Source organism: Numida meleagris, chromosome 1, assembly GCF_002078875.1.
Source record: "Numida meleagris isolate 19003 breed g44 Domestic line chromosome 1, NumMel1.0, whole genome shotgun sequence".
Taxonomy (NCBI): Eukaryota; Metazoa; Chordata; class Aves; order Galliformes; family Numididae; genus Numida; species Numida meleagris.
The window spans coordinates 190,459,172-190,486,952 of record NC_034409.1 but is presented as its reverse complement, the minus strand read 5'-3'; the positions used below and the strand labels follow the sequence as shown (position 1 = coordinate 190,486,952).

Genomic DNA, 27,781 nt, shown 5'->3' with positions numbered 1-27,781 from the left:
TTTCTAGGCATGGCCACCTTCTGCATATTATCTAGACAGAAATGTTTCACTGCCCTCCATGTTCCTGCAGAGAAAAGATAAAACTAATAAACAGCAGATTATTACTGCCACGCTTGGAAAAAGTCATTCGCTTCTATTGGCTCATCAAGACAGGTCCATAGACACAGACATATGGGAGTAAGTTCATATTCATCTATCATCAAATGACAGATGGGTGTAAAATTGGGAGGGATCACTATTTGGTGATGCTTTTTGGGTTAGTTGACATTTCCATGTTGGCCCACAGCCTTTTTGGCTGTTAGAACAGAGTTGGATCTTAGCAACCCATGTTGCACTGCAGAGTTAAACCTCTTAGATGGTAGCTGTGGAGCCTTCGGAGAGCAAGATCACAGCAGGTGACATAACTGGGAGGAAATCTTTATTCTCTGAAATGAGGAAATTTTTGCATATGGACTACAGCTTTTTCAAACCACCGAGATTCACAGAAATGAATCTCACTCTTCGCAACTATTGCCTGCCAATGATGTCAAGCTTAGGATGTTCTGGAGCTCAGAGCACTGCAGCTGTGGCTAAGACTACACCCGTTCATCATGCGGTGGCTCAGGAATGAAGAGGCTTCCTAACAAGAACAAAAATGACACAGAACAGCTGCTAACTCACATGGATGACTCTCTTATTGCAGCCTCAGATGGGAATATTTGACCTAGAGCTCCTCCTCTCCTTCTCCACCCTTACCGGTCACCTCTGGACTGCACTGGAGTGGGAATGTCTTCTCTTGCTTTCATTTAATTCTTTATTTTTTAGGAATTGCCTAAATTGAAGCCCTGCCAAATTCATAAAGCTCTGGTGGCATCTGCAGCATTTGTGGCCAGTCCATGTGTCTTGGCTCAGTTACTGCCTTCATATAGAACAACTCTTCTTGTAACAGCTATCCAGCTGCTGTCCTTCACTGTCAAAACAGGTGCACTTTAGTGGCTATGTATTTCTAGGTCATTAAGGATACAACCTGGCTGCTCCAAAGAGAAATGAGTTTTTCTATTGCCTTCCAATGATGTGAAAGAGGAGCTGGGGGCTGGAACTCAGCCTGATGAAGACAGTCGGTGCAAAGGTCTTGAGTACCAACCTTGCAGCCAAACTAATAGAAGCTTTGGGCCAGTTCATTATAGAGGGGAAACTCAGTCTTTCATTAATGCGTTGGCAATAAGACAAAAAAACACTTTCTACTCCATTGCATTTCCAGGCATGCAGATAAAATGAACATTTCTGGTTTTGCATAGCCTCTATAAAGCCAAAGAAACAGTAAATAAAAAGCATGTAGCAAAAAAAAAGTTCCCAATCCCAAATGCAAATAGAAAACAAAACCCCAAACATCCCAACTCTACAGCCTAGCCTTCTAATTTAGAAAGCGTCTGGGGAGAAGGATGGGAAACTTGTCAGAGCCAGAGAAGTCCTTGCAAACACAACCAATGACAGGAGGCTGGTATCTTCCTCAACAAAACTGATTGGATCAAACTCGCTGCAACTCCCATGAACCCAAGTGACAAATATTCTTAGTGACAAAGCTCCAATTCAGGAGTCTCTCTTTCATGTTGTTTTCTTGTCATTACTTCCTTTTTTATTGCACTTCTTGGCTAAGGTTCTGAGCTGCACTACCTCCTAGCTAAGCCTCATTCATTTTCACAAAATGTGAATGCTCTCTGCGGAGAGCTCTCATTGACAAAGATTTACAAAATCTTATTCCTGAGCTGGGTGATGCTGAGGTACATCCGACCTTTCATTTTGTCTAGTCCTCTCCCCAGAACTCAAAAGGAAGACGTTCCAACATTCCACCATATGAGAATTATTTTTCCATCAAAGCGACCTGTGTCCTGGAGGTGCCCTCTCTTTACTTTCTCGGTTAATTCCCACCCACTTTTCTTCCACCCTCCTACAGACACTCCTCTTGTGTCGGTATTTCCTCTCCCTGCGACTGCAACAGATCATGCCGAAGTCTGCGCGGTTCTGCTGTGTGATTAATGGCTCCCCATTCTGATGACTGATCGCCTACGCCAGTTTTAATCACAGCAGCTTCATTTCCTATTGAATCATCTGGAAATGGCACTCGTGGCTCACTGTGTAACAACATGCAACAAGACAGGGAGCAGCATAAGAATTCTCCACTGGTTGGCTTACCTATGTCTGAAATCTTTATTTCTGACAGAAGACAGGAAAGCAGGGAATAGAAGAAAGAATGAGGTGTTAGCGGCTCAATTCGAAGCATTATTAGCAGATTGAAAACTTGACAGTAACTGTATCACACAATGCAATAATAAATAAAGACTTAGCTGGAATGACACTGATATATTTTATATTGGATATTACTTGTCAGTGAGCTCACTTAGGTATCACTGCATATCACAAAGGAAGCGGGATCTCACCTGCTTGGAGTTATCCACTTAATGGAAAAGATAGGGCCAGGCAGACTTTATCACACAGAGCTAAATATATGTAGATGGAGATATCTGCACAGCTTTTTTCACCAGCACTCAAAGCAATATCTTGTGATTTACAAAGGTAACTTCCCATTTGCACCATTGTGGGTGGCAGTTCATTGCCGTAACCTCATGAACTCCAGCCCAGAGGACTGAAATAATGCAGAGCTGGACATTTTTCATGGCTCTGGTTACACACCCAGCTGCAGTTATCTGTGACCCACAATGCATTTGCTTTCCTCTCAACAACAGAACACTACACTTTAAAAAACAAAAAACAAAAAACAAAAACAAAACAAAAAAAAAACCCAAACAGCCCAAATCCAAATAGTGAGGGTGTTAATCTTACAGAGATGCTGATTTGAGAAGGCACAAGCAAACTCCATTTAGTACAAAAGCAATGGCTTTCCTCCATAGCTTTTAGTCAGCCTGCATCTGAACCCATGTACTTTATAGCACACCAGAGTGAAGAAACGTTTATTAGATCCAGTAACCTGAGTGTTTGCACAGATGAAGCAGCAATCATTCCAGCAGATTTAAATCTGGAGTAAATTTAACTTTGTGGCTCTACGCAAAAGCCAGCAAGGCCACTCTGTCAAGGCTCCCAATTTTCTCTTTTCCAATCAGGAAACACTCTGTAAAACCTCCACTGGGTCTGGTATTTCCACTGACAATGAAACAGAGATTGGGTTTTCCAAATTGTACTTCTGGGAATGAGATATTAATCCCAACGAGCTGCAATGGGATTTCAGCCCCAAATCACCTAGGATCTTCTGGAAATCTCACCTTTGGTCATTAAAATAACTTTCTGGCACTGGAAAAATATTGTACTCTTTAATGTGGACCAGTACAGAGGATTTATCCCACCTTCTCACCTTACGAATACAAGAGATATCATGTATTTGTCTATCACATAAATGAATAGAATAAATCAGCTTTTTGCTTATTTACTCTCCAGCCCTCTGTAAACACATCATCGTGGGCTTCCTGATCCGACAACTCCTGATTTTGTTATATTTGTGTGGGCAGAGCAAGACACCCATCCTGCAGGTGCCAACCTTGTGACAGCTGTCTGGATTTTGTTCTCATACACCACAGTCTCCAGCCCTATGTGCCAAATTAAGCCCTCAGCAAGGTCTTGTGGGTCTAATGACTGTGGTGTGCTTCTTAACGAGGGACTAAATGGATCTTAGAAACCAATGCTGCCGCAGATCAGCCCTCTTATTTTTCACCTGCAGCCTTGTGGAGCAAATAGTAACACAGTGCAATGCTGCGTGGGATCCTGCTGCTTTGGTCAGCTGCAACGGGGCTTCCACATGGCACTTGCAGAAACAGGGCCTTACTTTTGTCCCCAGATTAAAATGGAGTACAGCAGGGCTTCTTGCTTTCCAGGAAATTCTCTTTCAGACCAGATCTTAAGAGCTAAATGGGAGCATCAACGGTCCTACGATGCAAATTTCATATTGAGCTCTCAAGTCAGGTCCTCCGAGTAGAGAAGCCTCATTCAAAAATACTCGTTTAACTCCAGAGGCATTCCTGGAGTGTGTCTAGTTGGGCCACATGAAGAGTCCAGAACCAGGCTCTGGTGCTTTGAAGTGAGTAAGTGTAACTGTTATGGAAATGTTACGAATGAAAAATATCACTACTGAAGTCAATATGAAATTTCAGTTCAGTCACAATCTATTTAATTTCCTCAGAACTTGTGATAAATCTGTAATGTTCCCTCCCCTTCCTTATTTTTAGTGGTTGCTCTTTTAACAGGCCTCCAAAATTTCTCCTGATCTATTTTGTCCTTTGTTGTTTTGAGGTAAAAGGAAACGCTTCAGTTACTCTAAGATGCTCCATCTATATCTTCATCCTGTAACAGCTGTTCGGTTGGAGACTAGAGGGAACCAATCTGTGTTTGTCCCTTAAAAACAACCAGAAAAACCTCGGGTTTGTGACTCCCTAGGTGATCATCCTGTCTTAAGTATGAATGATCATCTACCCTGATTAACCTCTACGTATTGTCATCAGTGCTGTGTCCTTCCAAGTCTAGGTTATCCCGGAGGCTGGTTGTTAATTTTAAGAATTCCCACTGGTCTACAAGTAGACCAAATGGGAGACGTTAACACAGTTTGATTTAGCAGCACAAAAAATGTGACAATATGTTTAGTATGTGATGAACTTGCTAGGCCAAATTTTCTCTGGTGTTAGTCAAAATCAGCAGAGTTGCAGAAGAGGCAAATCTGGACAGGTTTTTTTTCTTTCTTTCTTTTTTTTTTCCTGTGTTTTCTATTACAAGTTTTTCTCATTTTCCTTTTGGGTATGCAAGACTGTGCAGAATGTAACTGCATAATTATAACAGCCACATGCAGCACAACGTACCTTAGTTCCAGTATGTTGGTGACATTGCCAGAGGGAAAGATTCTTCGGATGTAGTTGAAATCTCCAACATAAAGACTTCCATCAGATCCACATGTTAGGGCAACAGGAGCCAGGAGTTTGTTCCCATCTGCAAGACCATTGCAGCTTGGACAAGAAATGCTACGTCTACGGCCATTGCCCATAATGCTTCCAATTACAGGCGGCTGCTGGGAAATAAACTGGTTTTCCCCATTTCCTTTATGCAAGATACCTACAGAGAGAAAACAGTAATAAAGAAATCAGGAAACAGACTCACAGGGAGGATACAATGGCACTGTTGGAAGTGGTAAGGAGGTGTATCATTTTCATAGTACTGTTCTGTGATTGCTACAGGGAAGGCTACCTTATCTGAAGCAAGCATTTCTTTTACAGCCCCATCACATTCTTTGCAAGGTAGAAGTATACAGGGAGAACAAGACTGTTTATACTTGTGAATGAAATCCAGTTTTCAGCATCTCATGAATTTTCACCTTCCTTTTCTGTCCCTCTTTGCCCTGTAATTTGCAGCCTACCAGGTGAAAAAAAATAAATAAATCACATAGCTCATGAAAAGATAAGAGATAAAAAAGTCATGGTGCATTCTCTAGAGAAATGTTTCATCTACAAAGCTCAGAGGAGCTCTCTGTTTGTTCACTGTAAGTGTAGTGTTTTCAGCCATGGTGTGGGCTGAATTTAGATATTTGCTCCCATATCACTGCTACCATTCAGAGAGAGACAGCGCTTCCATCTTTTGATTGCCTTCTGACCACCTTCCAGGTCTCCCTGCTGCAGTCCTGAGCTCTCTTCAAGGACTCTGGAACCTTCCATTTTCCCTTATAACCCATGAAGCTTCTCATTTCTGCAAGTCCACTTGCACACTGCAGGTTGTGGCTGGGTGGATTTATAATTAGTGGTAAGTCCAACCTGAACACACTCTGATTATTTTAGGATTATTTTCCTTGCTAGTCACCTTCTTTTAAGACAATACAGAGTTAGAGGTGCCTATATATTTCATGGGCATTCATCTGATTCACCATGATCAGCTTCTCTTGGATTTACACACACCAAATTGCTTCTAAATGCAGGTTACATAAATAATTGGTTGGTAGAAAAAATGATAGAGTTCTTATGCTGGTCAGGTTTCTCCCCCTTTTTTTCACACTGAATTCTTAATGATAAGCAACGGGGCCTTGCCACACCGCATTATTCCTCAGTTATGTGCTACAGCCAACCTACCACTTTGTATGTTGAGGGCATGGTGTTTGTCCAGGGACCATCCTCCAAGTTTGGAAGCATCAATTTCATAACCCTGAAGCACAGCTGTCCTCTTCTCCCACAGGATCAAGTCAGGACACGACTCGTACTCATAACCCACGGAAACTGTGAGCAAGAGAGAAACAAAAGACTCCTCCAGATGAGTGACCTGAAAATGCACAGTCTGCACACACAGAATTTCAGCTGAGCTGGGTAGGAGCAATTCTACACGCAACTGCCTATTTCATTTAAAATGTCATCATCACAACGTGGACTTGTAGTGTTTCCCACTTTAAAGGCCATCTGCATTTAAAAAGGTCGATGGAGTTGTAGATGTTGGACAAATGTGCTAAATACTTAAAAGGCACTGTTTTAAAGACATATCTTAAAACAACGACTATTCTAGAATGTAAAGCAGCGCTGGCTGCCGAAATGGGAGCATTTTAATCCTATCTGCCACCTTTAATGTCAGACTGCATGTAAGGAATGGGCTGAAAATCATGGCTTTACTTTGAGAGTAAAGACTTAAACAAATGAAGCAATGGGCAATGAGCAGACATCAGTTTCAGATGAGGCTGACTTGTGGTCACTTTGATAATCTCAAAAAGGTACACAGAAGAACATGGTTTTGTTTGTTACGACGTCTAATCAGAGTCTTTCTTAACCCTGACACACAAACTGGAGTTATTTGAGAGTAAAATGATGCCGGAAGAAGAAGAATCATGTTTTTGACAGAATAATGACTCCTTTATGATTTTCTCAGAAGTATCAAGAACTAGTTTTATTGGCCTGCTTTTCTTCTGCCCTACCTTATCTTTTCAGCACTAATGGCTGGAACAGAGCAAAATTGTACGTTCTGCACAAATGAAAAGCAATTACATGGCTAATTTTTTGCCAATTAAAAAAAAGTCTGCTCTCCTGAACAGTGCTGAGCTGTTGGTGAACTTGGGATCCCCCACCAAATACAGCCTTTTGAAAGATCACACGGGGGGGGATGTAGTTCAGGAAATGAAGGCTTGGTATTTTCCACTGTGCTAGTGGATGGAAACACTGGAAGCCTGAGTGCTGATGTCCTGAGCACCCTGGGGCTGCAGAGCTGTGCCATGTATTATTCCAGGATCACCTGCTCATCCAGCATCTAAAAGGGCAAGTAAACATAGTATTTCAGTATATGCTATGAAGGCACAATTCTTGTTCTGGCATCCTGATTGTGTAAGGTTCAGCAAGTTGTATCACCCAGCCTGCTCAAGACAGATGAGTTTAGTGACTGAGCACAAGAAATGCACCTCTTCTCCCTCTTAGAAAACAAGATGAGAAAGAGACTTATCTTCTGTGAGGCTATAAGGAATCAGGGCACCATCCTTCTGCCAAAAAGAGCTCTATTTATTTGCTTAAGATCTCTCCCATCATGTTAACGCTGTTGCTTTGCCATCCTGAAAGGGGTTGTCTACATTCAGGATATTCGACTGTATTTCCACTGGGTGTTCATCAGATAGGAAGGAAAAACTGCAGTGAAGCATCACCTCTATTCACTACACACTCAGAACACCTCCTTCCCTGCAACAACACACATTAGATGTCAGGGGAATTTTCCACTGAGAGTGATGAGATGCTGGAACAGTCTGTCCAGAGAAGCTGTGGATGTCCCATCCCTGGAGGCATTCAAGACCAGGTTGGATGGGACCCTGGGTAAACTGATCTAGCATGTGATTTAGCGTTTGGCAACTGTGCCCATGGCAGGAGGGTTCGAGCTAGGTGATCTTTGAGGTCTCTTCCAACCCAAACCATTTGATGAAGATTCGATGATCCTATGTGGCATGCTGAGTATGCAGGACCTGTCTGTCCTCTGACATGAAGCTTCTGACAGTGTTTTGCAGGCATAACTGACTGCACAAAGCACAAAAGAAAACATCCCAGGTCAGGATGAAGTTCTTAAAAAGGTAACAAAGGGGAAACTGTGAGATGAGGATAATCCTGAAGGTCAGGCAGAAGGAGGAGAAGAGATTAGGACTCCGTTCTAGGGATTCATTTCAAAGAAGTGCTGACAGCTTTCAGCTGTAGGTGAGAAATAGCCAAATGCCTCTAGTCCCAGTTCATTCCTTCTGTATGGATACGATAGCAGCAGCTCAGGATGTATGTGCTGGGACAAGAGCCAGAGAATAGATAAGTATTCATCTGCTGGGAAAATGTGTGCTGCCTGAACAGCTGGGCCCAGTCCTCTCCAAGGAAACAGCAGTGAACCAGCAGGGACCATTTTATGTGTTAGCACTTGGACTGTATCGATCTGCGACAAGGCTTCTGCGTTGCCACTTAGCAGCTTCTAAAAAGAAACAAAGGCCCCGGGGTCACTTACCGAAGGCTTCTGAAAGCCCATACACCTTCTGGCTGTAGACATCTGTCTTATCCCAGATGAAATAATAGGACAGGTCCGGAGCAGCTGCAAACCACTTTCTGAAGAGGCGTCCCTCGACGGCCACCATGAGGTGGACTTTCATGAGGTTGAAGGGGATGGTGGGGTGGGTCATGCTGATCCTCAGGACTGATTTGTAGCCAGCCGTGCGACTGCTCAGGTAACTCACTTTTATTTTACTACCGGAAACGTTAATCTCCTCTTGTAGAGCCTGTGGAAAAGCAATCCAGGAGGTGTTAAATCAGCAGCGAGCAGACAGGAAATGGCAGCAAAGCTGTAATTAATCAAACACACCTTTATGAAAGCTCTGGTAGTTGTGTCTAAAAAAGTACACCTAGTAGGCATCAATTATGAAATCATATATATGTAATTTATCGAGTTAGTTCTGGAAGCCAGGAAAACTCCTCTTTCTCCATCTCTGTTGTGTGGGAGAATAGGAGTGGAAAGTGCCAGGTTTACGTCAGGATTTACAATGGGACTCACTGCTAAAAGGAGCACATGGACTCCCAATGGTGAAAGGAGCTCGATGTATGAGAGGATTCCAGTCCATCAGTATAGCTTTCATTTTCTCTGTTTCCTTGCTAGGTTTCAACAGGTACTAATGGGAAGCCTGATTTAGTGGCTGGCAACCCTGCCCATGGCAGGGAGGTTTAAGATCCTTCCATCCTAAGCCATTCTATGATTCTGTTATTCTCATCTTTGCCCCTTGGCCTTTTCTCCCACTAAAATATCAAGCGCTATTTGGTTTGTATCCTCACAGATGTTCCCTGGTCCAGATCATAACCTGCCATTCTCCCATGCCAATAACCATGCTCCCACCCTCCCTCCTCTGGCTCACACATGTCTCAGTGCTCCCCTTTCACCCATCTCGCTCCATAACTGCTCCTCTCCCACCTCACCTCTTTGCCCTATTTAGCTCTTTTTTCTTTTTATCCTGTGCCCTGGTGCTTTTTCTGCCCTCCTGTTTGCTCCTACTTAGCCCGGTGCTTGCTTAAAATTCCCTCCCCTCTTAGCTGTGCAGTGAAGCTTTTGGCCTGACCTACCACTGTCATCCTCTTTCCCCTTGCTTGCTTTATCTCTTCCTCTTCTTTTCCAAATTCATCGGTATTCTAGGTGAGTTGCCTTGTTTTCTCCTCTAGCCAGTCAGTAGGAGTATTTCTGGGTGTATTACCAGAGGTATCCCAGGGAGGTGGTGGAGTCACCGTCCCTGCAGTTGTTCAAGAACTGTGCAGATGTGGCACTGAGGGACATGGTTTAGTGCACATGGTGGTCATGGGTTGATGGTTGGACTGGATGATCTTAGTGGTCTTTTCCAACCTTAGCGATTCCATGATTCTTTGGCTTTATGATTCTATGATTCTGGCTGACTGGGACATTCAACTGTCCTAGTACAGAATTTCACAAAGGACTGGAGAAACAGTAGGGAAAGTTCTATCTGCTTTGAAAATAGAGAAGACTCAGTAAAGATGGGATTTTCAGGTAATTTACCTGCCAAAGTGTAATAAGATCCTAGAAATCTTTTTCTAATTTATTTGTTTTATTTTTAGTTAGGGAAATGCAGAGTCATTTTCTGGAAGGCAATCCCCAACACTATGCTGCTTCTCCCCTGCAAAAAACTGATAAAAAAAAGGAGCATTTCTTTCTTAATTCTTTGGGGAAATGAAATTAGTTTTCCCTTTCCAGAAATCTTCATCCTTACGTAAGCACTCAACATGGACATTTTCAGCAGAGGGCAGCAGCCTTTGGCAAAGTTTGAAAGATGAAGGCAGATTCTTAGCAGTGAGCCTGAAAACTTGGGCTGGTAATGGGATGTGTCAGAAGGTCAGAACTAGCTCTGTGCTCTCCTGCATCACTTCTGCAATATTTCATGTGCTGGACCCCAAATGAGCCATGAAAATACCTCCCCAGTGATATTCAGCTCTCGTAATGACAAGGGCATGGAGGTTAGAAGGCAGGTGGGGCAAGAGATGCTTCCATCGCGAAGGGATCACAGCTGTGCTGGTGTCCTCCAAGCCACATCTGTGCCTCCTACACTCAGCTCCTCCGTGGGAGCAGTAAACTTCCCTGATGTGACAAGTTGCTCATCTCTTACAGTTGCTTCATCTCTTAAAGCTAGAACTATAAACAACGACAGATGTCATCTGCCCCCTGAAGTAGACCTCTTCTAAGCTATTATCCAAAGCCTAACACTTCTTCAAGTGGTAACTTACAACCTCTGGGCTTGCAGCACTTGACCAAAGGACGCATCCAGAAGTTAAAGTGCTGTTCCACTGTGCTCATAAATATTTACTTTCTCTAATGCAGCCTTTTCAATTTACATATCTCAGTGTTTAGGAGGGTGAAAAATGACAGAACTGGGAAAACCTAGGAATTTTAAAAGGTATTTTATGAGCTCAGCAATAAGCTGGGATGGGCCCAGGCTCAACCAGAGACCAGCTGAGCCAAGCTGCTGTAAAGGTGGTCCCTTGTATCAAATCAGTCTTTATATGTAACCCCATTAGGAAAAAGCCAGGCAGAAATAATTGTCATTGAGGTACTATTTGCAACATCTGGTTCAAATTCCTGTCAAAAATAATTATTTCTCTCTCTCACGATCTGTCTCTGCTGTCTACCATTTCAGAGAAAGGGTCAGCACAGAGGTACCAGCGTAAGGGACTGTGTTTAAAGATGCCTGCTTGAAGAGTTGGTTCAAAGGGTAATTTGGATAACCCAAAATGTATTTGTAGTTTGTAAGCGGTTCTAAACTAGCAACAAAGCAGGGCACGGGTGGAAGGATAATCCAATAGACCACTGGTGGGAAAAGAGGTGAAAAGAAGCTTTAAAATACTCTGGATGCACCGAAATTCATTCTGCCAATAGACAAGGCAAGCTATAATTTGGCCTCTTTATTTTTTTATTTTTTTACATTAAATTCAATGCTGAGAAGGAATTTTGAGAAAGAAAAGCATTTAGGGCCTGATTCAGGGACTACCACAGTGCTTTTGAGATGCTTTGGGGTAACCAAAATCTCTGCATGGGAATGGCAGGTCTGACATGGACCTTTTTGAGATCTCTGTCCCTCTGAAACCACACTTGGAGGTCTGAAGAGACCCTTTAGGGCATCCTAAATGACACCAAATCTGTGTTTAGGCATTTCAATCAAACACATTAAAAATGTATTATTTAGTCTTTTGAATGCATCCATGAAGAGAGCACTGCATTTATTTCTTGAATCTCATAAGTTCCTGCCTGCCCACTCCTTTAGCTTGTCAAAATCCTTTTCCCAGCCCTGCATTTGCTTGTCAACTCCTTCCAGCAATACACTCTTCTATTATATTTAACATTTTTATACTGGGAACTGTGTATTATAAAACGCAGCTGCAGAAACTTACAGCTAAGTTATTTTATATTGTATGTATACCCAGAACAAGAACGAAAAGTAGTCCATTAATGAACTGAAGTACAGTCAGGACACTGTTGTAATAGGAGTTTCTCTTATATGACAAACTCTGCTGCCTTCAACTGTCAATATTTGAGGATGAACACACTTTTATGGATTTTGGCTCAATCATTTGGTATGTGGATAAAGTATTGCTCATCACGTTGTATGGGATTCATCTTACACAAACACTGGAACCTAAAAGTTAGGAGAATCCTCTAAGCTATTCCTCCAAATCTCCCCATTGGCAGCAGGCAGAGGCGGGCTCTTTGAAAGGAAGGTCTTGCCCTGGCAACTTAGGGTTGGGATTCAATTTCAGTTTAAGGCATCTAAATCCACGTGACTTACAAGTGCGTGTATATGAGGCAGGCATCTAAGCATTGATCATAGTAGAGATCTAACCAATACTGTCAGTGAGAACCAGATACTTTCAAGATGGTCAGTGTAATTGATTTGTAGGCTCTGCTGACAGTATTGATTAGATCTCCATCAGGTTTAATGGGAGCGGGACATCTAGCATATCTCCAGCTGACTGCAGGTGAACACCTGAATTAGATGCCTTCATCTCAAAATGAGTGCCACTTAATTTGATTCCATAACTATAGGTGTCCAGTGCCACTCAGGATGTCCAAATTATATGCGACATTCACAGGGTTTAGCAGATTTAATGCAGGACACTCACAGAGGAATCATTCTGGATTGGCAGCTGGAGATAATAGAAGAAATTCACAGGGCGTTTCAAATGGCACTACATATTTATAGTCAGGAATTTGTATTGAACCATTGCTTACAATCTACATTCCTGGACGCTTTCACAGTCAATAGACAGATGCACTCTTATTGAAGAGGAGTTTTAGAATGTTTTAGTTCAATAGATATAATTAACACAATCTAACAAGTATTCCACCAAATAATGAGCGAGGTGGAGTGAAGTTATGATTGTACTTTCACTGCACCAGATATTTGCTTCAAGGAAGCACTAAGCATTGCTTTTCACAATTCATGTTGGATTGAGAAAAGGAGACGTGAAAATCAAACCAAGAATTTGCAATTTGATGGACATTACAAGACATGGGAGCTATTTAGTAATTAAGCCGGGACAAACTCACAGACTCTAATTGGAAATAAGTGTGAGAAAGGTTCACAGGATTTGGTCCAGAGGGAAAGGTAATGAGATGACTAGCTTCATTTATTCAGTACCTGGTTCAGTACCTGGTGTTCCTACAATTAGGAGATATGAAGTGACTTCTTTCCTCATTAACGCTACTGAAACCCCAATGGAGTCAAGCAGGAAGCACACAATTTGTCGCTACACTTGTTATTATTTCTACCTTGGCAGGCTACTGTTTGTCACTAAAAGCAATACCCAGGATATGCTGAATACTGGCATCTAGGACCCAGGGAATAATGTGTCCAAGAAAGGAAAACTTGAATTTTGCTAATCCATTTATTTCAACACAGTGAGTATTTTCACAGAGGACGGGTCATTCAGTTGTTTGGTTCATTCGGTTCAAAACCCAGCTTTCCACTCAGCAAAATACTCTGAATCCACACTGTGTTGCTAAAACTACTTTATGTGAGTCATACATATGATCAGGAATTGGACTCAATGATGATTATGGGTCCCTTCCAGCTCAGGATATTCTATGATTCTATGATTCTATACTTCGTTAAAAAAAAAGAAAATGGGGATGAGATAGGACAAGCTGCCCTATCACTTTGCTCAACTATCGCAGGTAGCACGGCATGAAATAAAACTCAGGTTCTTGGAACACTGGCTGTTTACTGGCTAGGCTGTTTACTGGCTGACTGCGCATCTCAGCATCTTTGCAGACTAATGGCTGCATCTTCAAACCCTGTGGGTAATGCCCAGTGGGTTAAATCTGCTCTTGAACAGGAGAAAGGCATCAGAGCAGAAGAAGTTCATAAGCTTTGCATGGGGCACTGGAGTATTGAATGCCAAAGCACTACCTGAGGGCACTGTGGCCAACATGGGGCCTCAGCCTACCTACCACAGATGCAAAGTGAAAGCAAAGCAAGGCCACGGCAGGTTTCCACTGAAAGATGCAAGCGTTTGGCCTCCATCTCTCAGAGATAAGGTGAAACAAACCTTCTGGATAAGGGGAAACAAACCTGGCAAAGTGTGTGCTTGGAAGAGAGGGCTCTTGGGAAAAGTCTGAAAAATGGGGAAGCAAAGAGGGGATGCTTCTTTTCAGCATAGCAGCAGGATAGAAAAGACACAGAGGCATAATATTGTTCGATTTGCTCAGAGTAGGCAAAAGAAGCGGAGAAAAGAACTGGATGATGTTCTCCCAAGCTCATACCTGGATTTCGGGAACGATAGGACCTTTCTCGGAGCAGGAACTCGCAAAAGCCGTCAGCGGAGATGGTGAGACCACAGGGTTGGGTCGAGCAAAGTTACTGAGATCGCAGCTCGGGATCTCATTCTCTTCGTGTCTCATGACGATGGTCTCCATGACAAAGAAGCGATCCCACGGCAACCACAGCGTGTGCTCCTGGGTGATGAAGGGAGCCCGCTCAAAGTGCAGGATAATGGAGATCCCGCCGATGGTAACGAGATCGAAGCTGTTTTAAGAGATGGAATGCAAAGTTAGTGCAAGCAGCATGCTGTGTGTTTGTAGCAAGAAAACGTGTTTGAAGGAGAAAAAAAACCCATCCTTCTAGGCCACAGAAATACCATCACCCACATTTTACAAAGATAGAACCTACAGCTTGAAGAAGCTGTTGTTGGGTAAGAGAAAGTGGCAAACGCTGGAGAACAAACCTGGCTTCTTTGTGTGTTGTTCCCTCATGGATTAAAACATCCCTATCCCTTTTTTGTCAGACAAATGTTTATCTTTGTTTCTGGTTTTCAAGTGTTATTTGACCATACATACTTATTTTCTTCTTTTCTTGGAGTATTTGTCAGCCACAGTTGCAGATTGGATCCATTTGCACGATGAAATAAACTGTTTGGAAAGTAGTTTCTCTGACATGCCAGCATATAAATTGTCTTGGCATCCACTGCTAACCTAATACCTAATGCAACCCATTGAACATGTGGAGCTGCACTGTACTAGGCAGGGCACAAGGAAGAAATGGAGACCAGAAGGCTGTTCCTGTGCCCAGTACTCAGCACATATACACATATCCTTTTTGACTCTTAATTGTTTAGGGCAGATAAGCCACTGCCTGTGGTCCAATTACAGTCTGCAACTTCATCCCATGCTACCCCCAGCTAAGTGGCTTTTCTGTCTGAGCTAGTGTTGGAGAATGTTACATTGGGTGAGCAGACAGCCCGCTGGAGCTGTCTGAAAGGATGTTCAACAAGGGTCTCAACAAGGGAAATATTCTTCCTCTTGATGTAAAGATGTTGGGATGGAATTTTTGTGGTGGTGTTTTTTTTTTCCCTTTGTGCTATATTTAAAATTCATGTCTTGTCAGAGGGCGATTTAGTGGAGCACCACAGGATATATGTATTATGTATATACTCAAACAAGAGGTGTGACTGAGAAAGGAAAGGATATCAGCATGATCTGAAGACCTTCTGGTTTTGCTTCTATTTTTTTTTTTTTTTTTTCCCTTCAGTTATGTATTCAGGCACAGAAGGTTTTCTAGTTTCCTCTTCCCTCCTTCTCACTTGAGGTGCTTAGTGCTGGTGTCTGACGGTCTCACACAGAACTACAAGCTTGTGGAGGGCTCCCTGGCTTCAGTGGAGTCACTCATGTGCTTCAGAGCTGTGTGCTGAAGCACTTTTCTGTGCATGAGGACCCAGTCCGTGAGCACTCTGACGGTGCAAAGCCAGCGCCTTGTAATTACAAGGTGAGAAAGAAGGTGAAAAATGTCTCTAAAATTATGATTTTTAATTAATCATGAGGGATTCAGGTCTGCTGCAAAAGCCCCAGAGTAGTAACAAAGGGTACATTGTCCATTTTTTCCAATAGACTGAGGTGCCACTAAGTAAATATAGATATGAAAAGACAGAGCTATTCAGGAAAGAATGCTAAATTGAGTCCATAGGAGGGAGAAAAAAACATTTTAGAAACCTGAAGGCATGTTTTTTCTGCCACTCAAGTGGGGACATCCACTTCCCTGCCCTATGGAGTTTGGCTTGTAGAACCTAACAAGCAACTTGCAGCTCCTTGCCAGCAAAGCTGCACAGCATTTCTGCTTTGATGAGAGCATGTTTAACAGTCAGTTAGCATCTGGCAAGCCCTTCAGCTACGAGGGTGAAACTCTTGCTGCGTGAATCCGGGCACTAAAAGGGGCAACGGGAGGGAAGAAACAAACATTACAAATGATGCCCATGTTTTTAGGCAAGTGGGAAAGAGTTTTTATTTGGGAACACCTCCATTTTGTTTCTTTGTTGAGTGATTCTTGGCTGCAACCAAGCCTTGGTCAGGGATGGTAACCTGTTGGGGGAAACAGCCTCCCCTGCATCCATGATTCAGGATGCAGAAGGTGAAGTGCTACCTCCATGTCAGGCTCTAGCAGCTGCGAAAACATACAGACGCAGAGAACACAGAACTGCTGCTCACGAGCTGCTCTTCCCAGAGTCACAGGGTGCAGCTCTGAAGCTCCCCCAGTGAACTGAACAGACCTATAGCCAAAACCAAACAGAAAAACTTAAATGGAGAACACCCTCGTCCCAGCTTCCCTTAGTGAAATTAAATTTAACAGGAATAAAACTGTCTTGGGATTGAAGGAATGAGATACTTTCGATTCTGGTTTTGTTCCTGATCTCTGATGTCTTTTTTATCACTGTAAAAAAAATCATACTGATTGCAAAGTCATATTCCTTAAAAGGCTCTGGAGAGGCAGGCCAAGGGCTGAAATTCTCTATTTACCCACAAAGCAGGCTCAGAAAAAACCAACAACCCAACTCAAAAGCACAGAAAAGCGTAACCCTTCCTCATCTCTTTGCTCTGAAAGGCCCACGTGTTTGGACATTCTATGAGAGCCATTGACAGAGTTCCTGAACGTGATAGTGGCAATGTCATGCTGGAAACATCAGAAATCCTCCCTGCCATTTTATTAACACCATGTCAACAACCACGTGACGAGTCACAGACTTTACAAGATACAAATTTGATCAAATTTAGGGTTCTATTTAAAAGTATGGCTTATAATCCAGTGCTGATACTTTGTTCCAGTGATCACGTTTGCATTACAGAGAAATCATGAATACAATAGAGTAGTTTGGAGATGGCATTTTATCTTCATGCCTTGTTATCTGAAAAATGTCAGTGTCACAATAATTAGCCTAAAAACACATGTAAGCCTTTAAGTTATCAATGAGTTGAGCTAGTAGGAGCAGGGATGATTTCATGAACAGACTAAGTAATGTGACTGAAGTAGGATCAGGATTTCACTATTAGAGACTGCATCTGTAATAACTACGTGGTTATAGCTCATGTCATTCTCTGCTAACAGTTTCAGGACTCAGTGACAGGGATAAAAAACTGAGAGGGAATGACCTCAAGTTGTGCCAGGGGAGGTTCCGGTTGGATATCAGGAAAAATGTATTCTCTGAAGGAGTGGTAATGCACTGGCACCGGCTGCCCAGGAAGGTGGTGGAGTCAGCATCCCTGGAGGTGTTCAAGAACCACGGAGATGTGGCACTGAGGGACATGGTCAATGGGCATGATGGGATGGGTTGGGGTTGGGCTGGATGATCTTTGTAGTCTGTTCCAACCTTAATGATTCTATGACTCTCTGAACCACTCACAGGGATGAAAAATTCAGTTCACTCTAACATGACAAATACTAAAGCCAGTGAGTTATAAGCAGCTATCTCATACTGTCTGGAACACAGTAACTGCATGCATGCATGCTCCCATTTTCTCCAAACCAGAATGACAACACAGGTGGACTAGACGGTCCTGTATGCATGTGCAGAGCCATGGATGGGCAATGCATGCAGCCTGTTACTGTAGTTCAGGGGAAACTACATTTTACTTTAAAACATCAATTCCTTAAAACACAGTGACTCAATCATGTGAAAGCTGCACTGTGGAAAAGCTGACGAGAAGAGAGCTCTATTTAGAAAGAATTCTGAAAACCAGCAAAATACATAATAGAAACAGTAATAGCAATAATTCTCTATTTGATCTTGAAAGTGCTTTACAAATAGTATTTAATAAATGATGTAGCAACCAGTAAGGAAGGCAAGTAAATGTTATCTCCCTTTTACAGGCTGGTTGGCTGGCCCAGTAAGGCTCAGAGACGCACCTCACGCTACCTGCTAAATTGGGAACAAGACTAAGAGTAGGATTAATGGATGTCTAACACCATTTGCTGCCCTGACAATTTTAGTCTGAATGCTCTTGAAGATTTTAAGGTAATTTTTAGAAGACCTCGCTACTGAGAAAGCCATTGGATTCAGAATCATAGAATCACAGAATTGTAGGGGTTGGAAGGGAGCTCTGGAGATCACCGAGTCCAACCCCTGCCAAAGCAGGTTACCTGCAGCAGGTTACACAGAAGAGCGTCCAGGCAGATTCTGAATATCTTCAGAGGAGACTCCACAACCTCTCAGGGCAGCCTGTTCCAGTGCTCTGTCACTCTCAAAGGAAAGAAGTTTTTCCTCATGTTCATATAGAATGTCCTGTGTTTCAGCCTGTGCTCACTGCCCCTTGCTCTGTTGCTGGGCACCTCTGAAAAGAGCCTGGCCCTAATTCACTTCACGCCCACTCTTTAGATATTTATAATGCATTGGTAATATCCCCCCTAAGTCTTCTCCAGGCTGGACAGTCTGTTTACCTGCCTATTTACTGCCTCCAGAGTACATGGATGCACTGCTGTGCCTTTCCATTCAAGAAAATACCTGCGCGTATGCCTTAGCCAATGTTGGAAGGCATTGTTATGATCCAGGAGACGCAGTTTTGCAGCTGGACCATTTGTGGAATGTTCATTATATGCCCAAGGTTTCTGCAGAAGCAGATTGATTTGAGGGGAAGCTGAAGGAAATGAGTTCAGAATTGCTGATGTCACGCTGCCTGAGCTAGGCCGCGCGCTCACAGCCGCTGACTGAAATCCCGGCTTCACGATGAGTCCCACTTGATCTCAGACTCCCTGGTCTGCGACAGCTCATCTCTGTCATTTTTATCATTTGGAACGGAGTGTCTGACACGGGCTGAGTCAGCAAACTGCAGCAATGAGCTCCCTGAAACCCATTTAACTTGGGGAGGTTGGCAGCAGGCCCCGAGGAGGCAGCAGCTTGCTGAAGGTTGGTGGGGCACGCTGATGATGCAGCTGCATTGCTTTCTGCCTGGGTCCCCTCCCAGAGGTTGGGAAGGACGTGGTGTGCAAGGAACAGCCCTGGTCTAAGCCTCCCGCAGCAACAATTATTGCTACAGGAAAGAAATAGCAACAGAACTACTGCAAAGGTGCTGGGAGAGCACTGCTCACCTCTGTGCTCTTGCCCTGTTATGTTTGCTGGCTAGGGATGTGGTTAAAAGCAAGGCCCCTCCTCAAAGCAAAGAGATAGTCCCTTCTTCAAAGTCCTTGTAATCTTAGGGAAATATTTCACATAGTAATTGTGTGTTATCTAGGGCAAGGAAACAAGCAGATGGAAAAATGTTCTGGAAGGTATTATTGCCCACAAACTTTGCAGGCATATATATATGTGTCCTAATACATGCAGATTTTCTGCTGGTTTGTTCGAAGCAATTTGATGCTTAGAGTGCAGTTTCAATCTCACTCTCATGCAAAGTATGTTCAGCGGGTTTGACAGAGATATTCTTAGCGTATGTGTGCAAGACTTTTCTCCTTTTGCAGTAATGCCTAAACTACAGGCAATACAAAGGTACCAGTTCCAAAGGCGTTTTCTGAAGGAGACCACTGGTTTTCCAGGGCTTCCTCTTTACTATCAAGACATTACTGTCATACCATCCAAAAAGTGGAGTGTCAATAAGACAACCTAGTCGCCATCACTGTTGGAGTAGGTGCAAAACCCCGAGCATGAACAAGGCAGTATCAAGCACATGCTGCTAGCACATGTTCCTCCCTTTCATTACAATTCTACCAGCTTCTCTTGCCAAGTCAAACCTTTAATGAAAGTGGGGGATTGGAGGGTGCTAAAATCTATAAATCCTCTCCCAAGTGCTAGTGGTTAGCAGTCAATACACGGAGAATGTGCAGCTGGAACCCCTTATGTTTCACTTTTATTCTTAAAAGAAAGGGAGCCAATTAGCACTGACAGACAAAAGATAGGATGAAAGACTTTCCCAATATGCAACGGTTTTGTTTTGGTTGAGTGTGATTGCTCAAATATTAAGCACTTGCCTGTAACACAACAGTAATCTTAATGACTTCTTCCTAATTATTTTAACATGAATTAGTAAGAATAGAACTGCAGGAGACATCTTTTCTTTACATGCATACACAGTGCATTTCCTAATTGTTGGCTAATGATTCTAGTCTTTCTTACAAAGTTAACAGTAATAAATAATAAAAATAAGATTGAACAACCAGAAACAACAAAATGCATCAACATCTTGAAAATGCATCAACAAGAAATGTGCCCTTCCAAGTTTTTCTTTAATGCTGACAGTATTAATAGCATAATTATTGCTTGAATCCTATAAACCCTATGAAGATATCCTACCTGCCATCTTGTCTGCTGATGGTGTATCCAAAAAGAGGATTGTTGACAAAACTGATGTTGACTCCAACCAGGGGGGTCCCATCCGCTGTCATCACCTGGCCTCGAATCACGCATGCGTGTCTGGATGGAGAGAAATGATAAGAAATAGTAATTCTTTTGACAAATGGGGGATTTTTCTCTACCTCTGTGGCTAGGAATTCCTGTTGATTAGACAGCACATACACTTACTGAGGCTGGAAAGCACAGGGCCATACAGTCTGCCTTGATGGTGGCCTGCTGCTCAAGAAAATTTTGCTCAGGAGTTGTGTAAGAATATTAGATATCAGAACTGAGGTTTACTTTTAACCTCCTCTTGAAAAATACAACTGCTGCAGCACATACTTCATGAACTATGAGCTTCTGTAGGGTTCACAGTATCACGCTAGGATTTGTTCTACCCAACTACTTTTCACAATGTCTTGACAATACTGCCCTTACTAAGGGCAAAACATGTTATAATCAAAGCAAACAGAAACAGCAAGTTTCTGAACAGATATATGTGTGGCACAAAAGCTCTCAGAAATAAGAAGCACAATGGTCTTGATGGCTTGTTTCTTCCAGATTCCACAAAGACCCTTAAGTTACCAGTTGGGAAAAACATGACAGATTGTTTTCTAGGTTCACATAGGTTCCTTACAAAATGCTTGAGGAACTGAGAGCTCTAACAAGATAGGATTTTGCTTCCCATCTTTTTCTTTCCAAGTTTGGTAGCTTGCAATGTTTTATAGGCTACATCTGTTCCAATTACTCCATGCTCTTTTATCTAAAGATCGCAAGGATCTTTACATTGATTAATCCTGCACGACAGATATTTTACAAAGAGAGGAAATAAAGCACAGTGGATTTTGATTGTCCAAGGTCAGTCAGAAAATCTGCAGTAAAGCCAAAGACAGATTTTTCTATGTTCTCATTCCAAGGTCTGTTTCCAGACCTCTAAGTCATTACCGTGCAGCAACCTGAGGAGCTTCCTGCAAAGACAAAGTATCACATGTCTGTGAGAGTGTCTGAGCCCAATTTTTGGCTGAGGGCAACTATTTTTTTCTGAACAACAATAGCAAATAGTGGTGTCAGTGTGCCTACATGACTCAGTGAGTGATTTTCCTAACTGCTGTCCTGGTGGAGAGCTGGGATTGAAAGGTAATGTTCCTGCAGGCGCAGGACCAGATTTCAGCGAGAGTAAATCATCCCAGCTGCACTTGCTATCTACCCACTTGAGCTGAGAAATGCCAGTTTGCTTCTTCATTCAGGCAAAGGATGATATCTGCAACGTTTTGTAAAGTTGCTTTCATAAACACTTGAAAGATCAAGTTATTTTCTTCGAGTCCATCTAAAAATCTGATACTGTATAATGCAAGGAGATAACATATAATTTCTATTAAGTAAAGGCTGTGTTAGTCGTATTTTCCACAGCACAGCAAACAGACTATTTTTCAGGGAGCCTTAAAACTCCTCCTGATGTAAATGGACAGCTCAAATATTAACAAAAATTCTCGAAGCGTTACTAGAATGTGCCAGCAATCTAAAATGTGACTTGGTTCTTACACCATTTTGGAATAGAACACAGGAGAATGAGCTAATGGAACTGATTTTTCTGTCACATTTTCTCTGATATATCTTCACTAGGAGTCGTGAAGAAGAAGACTTGGACCCAGCCTGTAGTTAATAATATTCTTTGTATTTCTATTGCCTCTCTCACTGAAGGCTCTAACATAACTTCACATGTACAAAAAAATGAAATAATATTCAGGTATGGTAAAGCAAACCACGCGTCACTCCCTACCAGACAAAGTATAACTCAAAGGATCACGATACCACGGAATATGCCTGGGATAATGTCAGTGCTTAGAATAATCCTGCTGAAGCCTATAGATCAGTAATCATAGTGCAATTTTGCACAAGTGAGTATGTCTAATCTCACCCCTGAGCTAGGAGCAGAAGATAGGCTTTCTCTTCCCATGCTTTTTCATGATACCCTCCACCTTGCCACATCCCCCTCTATGCCCTGTAGAGACCTGAGGGAAAGTCTGGAACTGCGTCCTCTCAGCTTCTTATCCATGGAGGTGGTGGTGTCATCATCCCTGGAGGTATTTAAAGAGACGTGGATGTGGTGCTATGGACATGGTTTAGTGGTGGAAGTGTAGTGTTGGGTGACCAGTGGACCTGGTGACCTCCTGGGTATTTTCCAACTGAAACGATTCTGTGATATTTTATGAAAGATAAAGAATCACTACAAATTTGCTTGAAAACCAAAACCTTCCTCTTGGTTGGGTCTCAGTGTTCTGACTTGCCGATTGCAGATTCAAGTCAACACTGGCACTCTTAATGTTTTAAAATGCTTGAGAAGCAAGATGATGAAATGTTTTTGCAAACCCAGAAAGAACACTTTCATTTGTTGTTCCTTCCATCCAAGAGTTAAAAGCAAGGGAAGGAAAAAATACAACATGCTGCAGGCATCTCTCCTGCTGTCCTACATAAAACACGTCCAAGCAGTTTCAAACATATAAGTAACATTGCAAACACATTAGCCTAGAACCTCAGCTTCTGTTAATGGGGGATGTGCTTTATATCAGCAAGCACCTGGTCTATTACGTATCACAGACAACTATTTCTTCAGTAACAGTGATCAGCACAGTGTGGTCAAGCACAGAGCATTGCAGCTCTAAGAAATGCATTTGCACTCCCATCTTCCAGCAAGAGACAGGATTCCCATTCCAGCCAATGCTTTGCAGCACATCTGTGTGCTCACTAAGTCAGACGAGGCTAACATCTCTTCTCAGAGAAGCAGCTGCATCCATCAGTCCTCTAGGGGACTGCAACAGCTTTACTTTCGTGCTATAGGGGACGACATTCCCACAAAAGGGATGTCCTTCCCAAACCACAGTGATGAAAAGAAGCTGGAGCAATAAGCTCAAATCTGAATTCAGTTAGAGGCAGGAGGGATGGGAACTGGAGGAAAACCAAAGCAAGATTAGATTCTCAAATCTCCTCCTTCCCTAGGTGATAAAATCTGCCCCACTTGGGAAAAGCAGTGAACACAATGCGTGGGAAGCAGCTGGCTTCTCTAGTGTCAACGTGTCCTTTCTGGAGGCAAGATCGACTACCCACAACGCGCCAAGCCCCCCAGGAACCTGGTTAATGCTAATTTAGTCAGCCATTTCCTTCAGAAGACCTTGGTCGAAATGCAATTACGCTACAAACAAGTTAAGTGGTACCGCTAAGACGCTCAGCTCTGCTAGGTCTCCCAATATATTTACATAAAATTATCTCTCATGTTAATAGAAGAGATTTATTCCATCAGTCTAGGCCTGCCAGTTCAGAGTGCTTTCTGCAGTTGAACAAAATTTAATTTCTTGTAGCTGGAGCCTTGTCTTCCCATTAAATTAATAAAAGTTTCTACCTACTGCCTGTTTTTTGTTTGCCTTATTTTTGTTTGCTTGTTTCCTCTAATACTTTTATATAAGGCTGTGCGGATTCTTGTTTTACAATGAACAGTACTCTTCTTCTTTCCTACTTTTTTAATTAGACTTTCCCTATTTATTTTAATTTGTCCATAAAAACCCCAAGTCATTGTCAAATTGCTACTTCAAGTGGCATACCGTACAATTTCATACCATTCTTTTGTGAACTCCGGGATTCAAGCCCTGCTTTATGCCTTAGAAAAGTTAAGCTTTCCTGGTAAGAGCAGGGACACAGTAGCAAAGTAGACAGGGGTGCACTGATACCTTTACATTCCCACTGCTCAGATATAAAGAAAGTTTGATAGGCTGCTTTACTTTTCTACAAAATCCAAGCAGACCAAAAGAGTTTTAGAACAGAAGCCAGAAAAGTAAATTCCCCAAAAGCCACCTCACAGATTCTTATTAAGGATCTGTCTTTAATACTGACTCTGACCCAGTGTCTCATAACTGAGACATTGGCCCCTCCAACACTTCTTATTCATAGATGTTTTCTGCTGACACTGTGCTTGGCACTGAGAAATAGACAAAAATACCGCTTTTGCTGAACATTTTTTCACTGTGGAAAGAGAATTCTACACATCTTAAATTACTTTTTTTTTTTGCTTGAAGAAATGTATATTCTTTCCTTGACTGAGAATAGACGCCAAGGGGAAATCTCACCCCAATGAATTTCCACAGCACCTCAAGATATTTCTTCCAGAACTTATTGTGCCTCCTCCTTCAAAGATCTTAAATGTACGGAGATAGATAGATATCATGACTGCTTAGCCAGCTTCAACCAAGTTATTCATGACAACTAATTTAATTTGCCAACATAAATCTCTTCATCTCTTTGATCTTATCTCCCACTTCACATTTTACTGGGATAGACACACTGGGATGAACCTACACTAGAGCACCATGGAGTGAAAATCTAGAAAGTTATTCCTTAGAATCACAGAATCAGAGAACTGACTGAGTTGGAAGGGACCTTAAAGCCCATCCAGTTCCAACCCCTGCCATGGGCTGGTTACCCCTCACCAGCTCAGGCTGCCCAGGGCCCCATCCAGCCTGGCCTTGGGCACCTCCAGGGATGGCGCACCTGCAGCTCTCTGGGCAGCAGTGCCAGGGCCTCACCACCCTAGTAAGAGCCTTACTATTGAAATTCGTCAGCCTTAGCTCTATTTCTTCCTCTGCTACACACCCTCTGTGCAACACAGGACACATCAGACCCTCTGTATGTGTTCTAGTACTCCATCTGCAAAATTAGAACTGAAGTACATCTCCTTCCAGGGACATGAAAAGGATAACTGTAGCAGTCTGCTATGCGCTTCCACAGGAATTTTAACATTCTCAAGGTACTTCATCTGTGCCATTCTGGGAAACATTCCTGATAAATAGCGATGATTGCAGTTGTTTGTTAGAAACACAATCTGGTGGCTTTAGCTATTGTTACTTTTTTGTTTGATAACAACACAGGATACAGCAAAATATACCTTGGCCATGTTGGGTTGAATGCACCTGTCTCATGTCAAACAACCTCAGGGCTGTCTGGTACTGGATAGACAGAAATATTGGTAGGATGCCAGGTAAAAGCTAAGGGCATCACGATCAAGCACATGGACACACAGAGAATGCCTGAGCTGACAGATGAAGGACAAAAGAAGAAAAGAAAACTGCAGAACATACAGATCTTCAAGTTTATTGCTTGCAGCTCTATCCCCTTCAAAAGCTGTCTGTAAGAAAAGCTCTGTCTGGAAAGAAAGCTCTGCCCACTTGCCTCTTAACGATAGTCTTTTCTATTTTGCCTCTCCTGATAGTCTTTTCTTGAACTAATTCCTTTCTAGATACTTCAGTTCAGTTATAGGCGGAGATTAAATTGGAAACTCCTCTGCTGATCTAGATGTCATCTGAATTACGGAGGTAAGGCTAGAAAAAAGAATGGAAAAGATCCTAATAAAAGGTTTTTTTTTTGTTAAAGAAGAAAGGTATGCTCATACGAAAAAAAGAAATAAAATTAAAGAGCAGCCATCCAGAAAGACTCCATCACCCCCACAGATAACACAAGTGAGTTTCTGAAAGGCTTTGGCACATGTTGGGCAGCGAGGATAGAAATCGTGAATTAGACTGAGCAGAGAATCTTGCCAATAAGGGGAGCAACAGAAGGCCACTGTCAATCTGACACAGGACTGAACGTGTTGATATTCAACCAAGTCCCAACCAGGGATCTGCTAAAGTGGCTCTGGTGGATGTGGTTTGCAGCAGATCCTGCCACTCAACCTTCTGAGAAGCCCTGGAGACTCAGGAGAAAAACACTGGATGATGAAGAGCAAAGTTTAGGAGAGCTCTGACCAGGCTCAGTAAAAGAAAGTCAATGTTACGTTGTTTGCAGCAAGATAGAGGATCTGCTCTGTTTGTTTAACCTGCTCAATGAAGCTCTTTATAAGGTCCCATCACCGAGGGGCTAGGAGATGCTGATGACTCCTTATGTGGGAAAGGACTTTAATTATTAACCTTATTCAAGAAACCCTCAGCAGCCTCTCAGATATTCTACAAAACAAACAGTACAGCCAGCTGAATGAAATGCTCCAATGAAAACATATCACTTAAATTGTCTGAAGAAGGGCGGGGGAAAAAGGAGTGTAAGGTTTATATGACCATGGCTAATGAAGGTGGTATTCAAAGTATAGGAGGAAAGCACTCATTAATCAAGATTTACAATAACACCTTCAGAAGCAGATTTTATCATCTTTATCTCTTTAGATGAAGTTTAACCTGGCAGTATCAAAACAGTGGGTCTTTTTCATCTGATTTTTGATGTATCCCTGATTGGACTTGGTTCTGTGACTGCCATCCAGTTTCTCCAGCTCCTCACTGTGTGCATCTGCCTCAGTTCTGCTCTGTGAATAACTGGCTCTCAGAAATCTATGGAACCATGTTAGCTGGCAATACTGGTGACTAACAGTTGTAGATGCTCCAAAGGGAAAACGCATTTTTTTTGCATGACAGTTAGTAACCAAATACAGTATCATTTGAGGAAAGAGCTGAACACCTATCCCTTCAAGAAAACATACAATTAAATAATCATTGCTCTCAAAACAATTCCCTGATGTCTCAGTCTCTGAAAGGCTCAGGTCTTCATGGTTTTGAAAGCTTCTCCCAAGATTTGAGCCTTATTGACACACTTGATGCCTGCCTCGTTCCTCAAGGGACAGAAGGAGGAAGATGAAGGCAGGGTCTGCCTCTCCCATCAAACAAGCAGTGTGGCAACTGCTGGACAGAAATGCCACTTGTACCATCCAAAACATCTTGGGTCTCTGTGTCCCATTGTCACACGAGTTCTCCATCCCCAGATTTTTCAGTTGAGGTGTAATGGCAAGGTGGGAGGATAAAAAATACAGGAAAGACTTTCAGCAAGGAGGAAATGAAGAAAAAAAGACATTGATGCTGGTCTATGAAATTATTAAGCTGGCTCCAACTATAACGTGGAAGTGAAAGTATTTTAGAATAGTGTTTTATAGGGAATACAATGCCTATAAAGTTGGGCTGTGCTTTACCGCAAAGTTTCTGTGCAAAATCCCTTTGTTCTCAGAGTGGTTGGCTAAGAATTGCTTTAAAAGTTGATGATTCTTTCCTTCACTTCAGCACGACCAAAGAAACACACCCTCACAAGGAAACAGAACCATGCTCTCATTTTGTTAGATCAGTAAAATCCATGTCAGGTTCAATAGCTCGTGAGGTGTAAGACAATTTTTGCAC

General features: G+C 42.5%; 1 protein-coding gene across 5 annotated transcripts in view; it reads right to left on the bottom strand.

Annotated features, from left to right (window-relative positions):
* Positions 1–27,781, bottom strand: part of TENM4 (teneurin transmembrane protein 4) — a 593,977-nt gene that overhangs the window by 60,328 nt on the left and 505,868 nt on the right. For all 5 annotated transcript variants that reach the window (XM_021382894.1, XM_021382902.1, XM_021382887.1 and 2 more), the window contains 5 exons: positions 20,547–20,666; positions 14,263–14,524; positions 8,464–8,731; positions 6,093–6,236; positions 4,839–5,088 (listed from right to left, as the gene is read on the bottom strand). In XM_021382894.1, coding sequence (XP_021238569.1) covers positions 4,839–5,088; positions 6,093–6,236; positions 8,464–8,731; positions 14,263–14,524; positions 20,547–20,666 — 1,044 coding nt within the window. The remainder of the gene's footprint in view (positions 1–4,838; positions 5,089–6,092; positions 6,237–8,463; positions 8,732–14,262; positions 14,525–20,546; positions 20,667–27,781) is intronic.